At 35.9% G+C, this 7,381-nt stretch overlaps 2 protein-coding genes across 12 annotated transcripts; one reads left to right on the forward strand and one right to left on the reverse strand.

Moving 5' to 3' along the window:
- The first annotated feature begins 50 nt into the window (after nt 1-50).
- On the forward strand, nt 51-3,304 carry gpatch4 (G patch domain containing 4). Of its 11 annotated transcripts, none has more exons than XM_026227416.1 (8): nt 51-152; nt 287-400; nt 538-611; nt 970-1,062; nt 1,437-1,547; nt 1,633-1,745; nt 1,845-1,895; nt 2,352-3,304. In XM_026227416.1, the coding sequence occupies exons 2-8, from the start codon at nt 322-324 to the stop codon at nt 3,136-3,138; spliced, it is 1,308 nt and encodes a 435-aa protein (XP_026083201.1). In that variant the 5' UTR covers nt 51-152; nt 287-321; the 3' UTR covers nt 3,139-3,304. The 11 variants fall into 11 exon arrangements, with proteins under 11 accessions (XP_026083201.1, XP_026083200.1, XP_026083202.1 ...); XM_026227419.1 differs by having other exon boundaries at nt 101-152; nt 970-1,057; XM_026227415.1 differs by lacking the exon at nt 538-611 and having other exon boundaries at nt 287-497; nt 970-1,057.
- A 67-nt stretch (nt 3,305-3,371) lies between these two features.
- Nucleotides 3,372-7,278, reverse strand: LOC113059142 (C-type lectin domain family 9 member A). The gene is made up of 9 exons (XM_026227427.1): nt 6,785-7,278; nt 6,531-6,614; nt 6,021-6,077; nt 5,784-5,891; nt 5,249-5,283; nt 4,717-4,891; nt 4,487-4,644; nt 4,077-4,192; nt 3,372-3,815 (listed from the first exon to the last, which is right to left on the reverse strand). The coding sequence occupies exons 1-9, from the start codon at nt 6,846-6,848 to the stop codon at nt 3,629-3,631; spliced, it is 984 nt and encodes a 327-aa protein (XP_026083212.1). The 5' UTR covers nt 6,849-7,278; the 3' UTR covers nt 3,372-3,628.
- Nucleotides 7,279-7,381: the final 103 nt, after the last annotated feature.

Below are 7,381 nucleotides of genomic sequence, written 5' to 3' on the forward strand. Positions count from 1 at the left end.
AAGATAAAGCAAAAAAGCCCTACGTTAAGCGCGTTTCGTTAATCAATAGCGCTGAACCTTTTCGTTTTCCGTAGTTGCGTGTCCTTCTGTTGTCATGTCTCCCTTGCTGAACGCGTGGTAGCGATTATTGCCCATTTTCCTCTTTTATAGCGGTACGAGCCTAAATTTATTTATAATGTGTTATCGGATTTACAGTTCTTTGACAGTTTAAGAATTTATTTAGTATTAACAGATATTTAGAACCGCTATATGTGCAGTTGCCTGATCTGTGTTTTACTAACTCCAGCCTCCTTGTGCAAGTTCTGAGAAGTTATTGTGGAAATGGCAGAAATGGTCCAAGAAAAGAGTACAGGACTAAAGTTCGCAGAGCAGCAGCTTCTGCGACACGGATGGGAAAAAGGTCAATCAGAACATGACCCGTGCAGACAGTTTTATACATCTGAAACACTGCATAATCTTTGGCGTATTCATGTAAACAATCGACTGACACACGCCAGGTCTGTTTGATGATAAGTAATATTTAGACTTGTATTGCAGGTAAAGGTCTGGGCAGGTCAGAGAATGGCATCTCAGAAGCTATTAAAGTCAAAATTAAATGTGACAAAAGAGGGGTGAGTTGAGAGAACATCCTTTTGTCATTTGATAATTTCTCTGAATACAGCATGTAGGTAGTTGACAACATGGACATGATGGTTGTTTGCAAAGCATTTTAGTTATGCATAATGGACAGTTATGATGCTCTAACTGGTTCACCCTGTATTTGCATTTTACAGTCTCTTAATATCAGGTCATAAAACCAGTGTATAATAATTATACATGAATTTGAAATGTTGGCAAAAAGGAACATATAGGCATATCTCTGTGCAGGTCAATTGATTTATGTCTAGCCTTTGAGATTTTAAGCTACCTGCTGTCATAGGCCTTATATGTACATTATGTTTGTATTTATTATGTACTGTTTGTATTCAGATGGGCCATAAGGAAGGCGAGCAGTTCACTTTCCACTGGTGGGACCATGTTTTTAATAAAGCCTCGTCCAATCTGGTTGTGGAAACAGGTCAGGTGAGTAATATGAAGGGGATTTAAGTACATTTTTACCATTACTTAGAAATCATCTCTTTACAGCGGGTGTTGTTTTTTCGTAAGCATTATGTATCACATTTTGTGACTATTTATCACAGTTCAGTTTTATCCAAAGCCACTTACAAACAAAAAACATAACTAGCAAGGTCAGACATCTAGATTAGGAAATGCAAATGTGAAATGCAGAATATATAAATATTTTTATATAGCTTGTTTGTGATTTGATAAATCTGGTTAGTAAATACACACAATTTTAAGTTGTAAAAAAAATCAAATTTATAGCAAACTGGGTTTTTTGTGAATGAGAGCATATTTGCTTTGTTGGATCATCAGATGTTGTCATTGTGGTTTAGAACGGTGTGGTGATGAAGAAGTCAGATGACGGCAATGATGGATTGATCTCCAACAAGAAGCCACGCAAGGCTCGGCAAGCCAAGTCCATGCTTTATGGATGTTTTGTCAAGGTACAAATAATCAATAAAACAAATCAGTAGTGCTTCAGTATTTGGATTATGCTGTTGTTGTAATGTCCTGCTTCTCCATTCTTAGTCAGCTACACTGCTGTCTGGTGAGGAGCAGTCAGAAAAGACCTCTGAATCAGATGACAGGAGCAGCAGTTCTGAAGATGAGGACCAGAACCTGGACCTTTCCAGCACTACAAAGTATGAGCTGCCAATATTACAAAATCCTCATAGATTGAATACTATCATTGTTTCATGTCAGCCAGCTCAACGGTCTGTGTTTCTGTCTGTCTCTTTTAGGCTGTCAGATACAGATCTGCTGAAAGCTTGTGGAGGACGCACAGCACACAAGTAAGCTCTGATCTCTTCAGGTTTGCACGATGATGCATCCCAATCTGCAGTATCCTCACATTAATGTGTGTTAGTCAAACTAGTTTAAATTTTAATACTAGAACTTCCTGCATTTAACAATTTCTATCTATCACATTTGAGCAGGACTTCATTCATAGATCGTGTAATATTATCAAATCAGTGTTATTTTACTAGTTATATATTATTATAGTATTAATAACCTGAATTAGCATTTTATATTTTTAGGTTTCACTTTGAGTTTGTCTTTTTGTTCATATTATATTTTTTTAACTTGATTTTTATTTTGTCTTTAATTTTAGAATTTAAACTATTTTAATACTAAACATTTAAACATTTCTAATTGTTGCCTTGGTAATAGTACCTTTTGGTGTTTTGTCTGGGTGCGTGTATGATAAGATAAGATAAGATAGTGATGTTTGTTTGTTGTGTGAATAGAGGAGCCAGACATGGACTCACTATGAGCGCCAAACTGGCCCGGCTTGAGCAGCAGGAGCAGGAGTTCATGATCAAGTATGGTAAGAAGAACCACACTGCTGAAACATCCACAAGCAACACTGATTGTCTTTATCGTGATGGACATCCAGATATTAAAGAGAAAACAAAACGCAAGAAATCAAAAAGGCAGGAGGAACCATCAGAAAATAACATCCATGAAGATAAGATGACGACAGGGGTGCTTTCGAGTTATGATACTGAGGACGGCAAACCCAAAAAGAGGAAAGAGTCTAATGATGCTTCTGTGAATCATGATCTGATCGCAAATTCAGAGCCGAAGAGGAAGAAAAAGAGAAACCGCAAAGAGAAAGCAGCACCTGAGGATCGTGTTGATGGAGACTGCAGCATAGATGTGAATGAGGCATTCACACACACATCAGAGGAGCAAGACACACACCTGCCGACAGATGACAGCATGCACAAGAAGAAAAAGAAAAAACGGTTCAAGGTGGCTGCTGAGATGGCTGACGCAGATGAGATCAGTGAGGAATCCACAGACGCACACCGCAAACAACTACAGGAGGACAGTACTGAGTATCAACAAACATCTGATAATACCTTCAAGAAGAAAAAGAAGAAAAAGAGCTCTACCACGGAGAACTCAACTACTGCAATGAGGGTAACAGAAGACGCTAGCAATGAAGCACAGATAATGGACACACAAACAGAAGGACAGGAGAATGAAAGGAAGAAAAACAAGAAAATGAAACGAAGCAAAAAGGAATAGGAGTCAAAAAATAAATTAAAAACAGCAGAGAGTGAACTTGCATTCTTCCAAACTCACTACAAACACAAGTCGTCGATCAGAATCTGGGCCAGGATGCTAGGATCAATTCTCCAGAAACAGACTATTAGCTGAGAGACTTGACTTGAAAAAATGCAAGCCTGTTCAGATCATGTTTGTAATGCAGCATTCATATTTATTCTTACCAATTATAGTCAATCTTGAGACCCACAGGTGACGTGAAATGATTTTATTTGACTGATATGCGATACATTTGTGTAATGAATATTACATAGCATTTCGACAATTACAAAAATGTGATGAACTGTGAACAGTTTGGAGTGATTTGTGTGGCTGAAGGATTTATTCAGTCACAAAGTTGGATGTTGTTTGACAGACAGGAAGGATGGGGCAGAAGTCATTTTCCTACAGTAGGCGTCTCTCTAGGAGCTGTAACTTGAAAACACTGCTTACAAATCAAACTGTCTTCTGCTCATGTTGAGGGGCCACTTTGGTTTTGTTGGGCTTGTAGGAAGGTTGGCCATGTTAAAACTTCCACTTCGCAGATCCATCTATTCCTCATGTAACAATATGCTGATAACCAGCTTTTCAGTGGGTTTTTGCTGGGCATTGACAGAACGCATTCCCCGTATCCTTTCAAGGGGTCATCGACCCAGAAACTGAAAGGAAAATATGGAAAGCTTCAGGTGGTTGCTTTTTAATTGTAACTGATTAATATTTTTTGATCCATTTCTTCTTTTTCGTGGTTTATCAAAAGGAAATTTATTTTCAGTAAAAAAAGAAACAAATATATTTTTTTTAATTATATAAATACTGCCTGTTACTTCAGTAAAAATGATCAAATAATTATAAAAATGGTAATAGTTTAGTTAATGACATTTCTTATTATTACTCTTCTGTTGCCATTTTTTTAGACTTACCCTTCCTCGAGTTCAGCGCCAGTGCTCCAGACCCAAGTTTCTTTCTTTTTAGAGAGTCCCATCCAGTACCCGTGATATTCGTCATAATATGATTGGGCGTGCCGATTGATGAATTCCTGAATTTGCATAAGATTATAAGAACAGTGTTATAATCATGGAAATCATACAATAAATTTACTGTTGGCAGTCATTTATATCTTGTACAGTGTAAACCAGATGCTTGATCTGTTGATCACAATGTCAATGTTTCAAAGTCACTTTGAACTCATCAGAAAAGATTTTTAGTTCTTTGCGGCTAGTGGAAAGACTGTAAGAACACTGACAAACTATTTTTAAGTTTGGAGATTAAATCTTTGAGGAAGAGAAAAATTAGACCATTCTTGTGTATTTTAATACTTCATTTTCTATACCTGTTCCTCAACACTGTCTATTATGGCCAGCTGAGCTCCATATCCCTTGCAGTATTCCTGACTCTCTGTCCACGATTTCCAGGGCCAGTCTTTCATGAAATAGTAACAGCTGGAGCCATTCTGAATCCAATTTTGAAAACAAGGTGTACACTGCACCCCTGTGATGGAGAATAGCTCAGGTTAACTGGAGGAAGAACAAACTTCACTCCTGATTCAGTACAACAGCTTACCATTTCCAGTGGACTGACAGTACTCATCCACTAAAAAGCGGCTCTTCTTCAGTATGAAGTCCAGTGTGCCATTCATCTGTTCCCCCTGTGTCTTCAGCCTGGCTCTCTCTCGCTCCAGCACTTCCTTGTCTGCCAGTAGTTGCAGATTGGTGGCTTTCTCTTGAATGTGCTGGGCCTGTATAAAGTGATTGCCTGAGGTTAAACATTATTAAAAGTCCTTTTCGTTTACCAGAGAGGAAATTATAACTATATAAAGGGATAGCTCACCCAAAAATGAAAACTGTCATCATTTACTCACCCTTGAGTTGTTCTAAACCTGTACGGATTTCTATATGGACACAAAATATATTTGAACAATGTAGGTAACCAACAGTTTCTGGTTCCTATTGAATTCCATAGTATGGAATAAAATATTTTATGTTGTATCTTCTTTTATGAAATTCATACAGGTTTGGATCAACTTAACATGAATTTTCATATTTTGGTGAACTATCCCTTGAGGTGCTGTATGTCTTTCAGGCTTTACTCTTACCAGAATGTTGTTGTATTTTGACATGTGAATGTATACTACAAGACAGAGAACAAACAAACGGAAAAAAAGGCAAATTGTTAGTTAAATATAAAGTACTTGTAGACTCATGCAATGCAGTGGTTCTGTGATATTTTAGTATTTATAAGTTTAGTAGGCATAGTCATTAATCACTCCATTGGCTTACATTGCACCTATATAAGCTTTTAAGTAATTGTGAAAGTTCTGACATAAGACAACATGACACTTGAGAAAGTTTCCAGTGTTGTCACGCAGCAACATTTCTCTTTTCTTGACACATGTCTATGTTGGGAATTTTTTGAGGTTACATCAGGAGTACTCTTTTTATTTTATTTGTTTTCTTCTTCTTCTTCTTATTTACTTTAGTTCTAGCTCTGATTGAATATACTTAAACCAGTTTAACCTTAACAGCACTTAAACCAACATGGTCTTTGAGCTTCCTTGCACAGGGCTAGAACGCACCAAATGTAGGACTGAATGATATTTTGGTGTTGTGTAAATGAGTGCTTATCCTTACTGAAAACGCTGACAGCTGTTAACCCAGCAAGCAGCAGGAAGCAGAGCAGCCCCAGAATAACTGTAGCTCGTCTGTACACTGAAAAGGTTGGGGTGGTGGCATCTTTTGCTGAATAAGAATAATACTAGTTTGAGTATAGTGCGAGCTTATGATAGTGCATGGTAACATTTGACAAACTAAGACTTAAAGATGTTCTGTTTTGTTAGGATTAAATGATAGGTATACAATTTTCTGTACCTTCCGTCAGAGAATCATGTGCTGGCAAAACGGATTTGTCTAATGAACACTCTGCAGCTGAACAGGAAAGAGCAGAAAAGGAAAAAGTACCATGTAACATATTTTTTTTTTTTTTTAAGAAGTGAAATAATTTGTATGTCATTCAGACTTGTTAAAAAATCCCCCAATTTAAAATTGTGTGTGTATATACATACATATGTATATATATATATATACACACACACACACATATCCATATATATATATATATATATATATATATATATATATATCCATATATACTGTATATATATATGTGTATATATATATATATATGTATGTATATATTATATACATATGTGTGTGTGTGTGTATATATATATATATATATATATATATATATATATATATAAACAGTATTACAGTTGATACATAGATTATTGTAAATATGCTAAATACATAAATATAAAAATAGTTTTATACTAAATGTCATGTTTCTTTTCTTTTTTCTTTTTGTGACAGATCTCTTACCTGAGGTCTCAGGAGCTGTCTGTGAAGTTGATCGTTTTATTTTCACCTCCGCATAAACAGACTCCTCGAACTTTGCCACTTCAACTTTAATAAGACAAAAATTCAATTCATTAATTTATATTATGATTATTCAAATAAATTAATAAAAATAAAAACTACTTTAAAAAAATTTTTAAACGGACTGAGCAAATGTTAATATTATTGTAAGATCTTGAGTTTCTTTGCCATCACAAAATAAAAAGAAAAACACCTACCTGTAGATTTCTGATTATCAAATGGCTTAAAGCAGACTGTTGAATAAAACAACTCTTCTTCCATACTTGCTCACCTTCACAATCCACAACCAGAGAGAAAGCAGCAGTGTGATTAAATCCAGTCAGTCAGCTTGAACAGAGACATTTGTGGCAATCAGAATTTGGTAAGAACAGATTTCCCAGACAGCAACATAGTGATGGCCCAGATCGTGAAATCCATGTTGGCCAGATCTGGTTGCTGTCTGGGTTTGGTCAGAAAACATGTCTCATTTATCATATTCATACACAAGGAGGTTTCTGAAGTGTCTGTTAATGCTACATTCTACCTTTATGGAAGCTTAATAACAATACAATACAACATTTCCAATTACTATTGAAAGCAGAAGTGATATCTTTCAAAATTGTGGTCTTCCTGCACTATGGCACAAACTTGTATGCTTTTTGAGGAAGTTTGATATGTAGTCCTATCACTAAGAAAATGTGATTTATTTTCACATATAGACATTATTATAATGTCTAAACTGAAACCTGACTGTAAAAATCCAAGTCGATAGATACATTTGACATTTTTATCATAAACTTATATGTAAATGTGTA

This window comes from Carassius auratus, chromosome 41 (genome assembly GCF_003368295.1).
Source record: "Carassius auratus strain Wakin chromosome 41, ASM336829v1, whole genome shotgun sequence".
NCBI classification, from domain to species: domain Eukaryota; kingdom Metazoa; phylum Chordata; class Actinopteri; order Cypriniformes; family Cyprinidae; genus Carassius; species Carassius auratus.

Excerpts from the sequence above, each read along its gene's own strand:
- LOC113059142 (XM_026227427.1), bottom strand. The coding sequence starts at position 6,848 with ATGGAAGAAGAGTTGTTTTATTCAACAGTCTGCTTTAAGCCATTTGAT. Across the intron at positions 6,615-6,784 it reads TGATAATCAGAAATCTACAG|TTGAAGTGGCAAAGTTCGAG; the intron begins GTAGGTGTTTTT and ends GTCTTATTAAAG. Across the intron at positions 4,892-5,248 it reads CAAAATACAACAACATTCTG|GCCCAGCACATTCAAGAGAA; the intron begins GTAAGAGTAAAG and ends CACTTTATACAG.
- gpatch4 (XM_026227415.1), top strand. The coding sequence starts at position 322 with ATGGCAGAAATGGTCCAAGAAAAGAGTACAGGACTAAAGTTCGCAGAG. Across the intron at positions 1,058-1,436 it reads CAATCTGGTTGTGGAAACAG|AACGGTGTGGTGATGAAGAA; the intron begins GTCAGGTGAGTA and ends ATTGTGGTTTAG. Across the intron at positions 1,746-1,844 it reads GACCTTTCCAGCACTACAAA|GCTGTCAGATACAGATCTGC; the intron begins GTATGAGCTGCC and ends TGTCTCTTTTAG.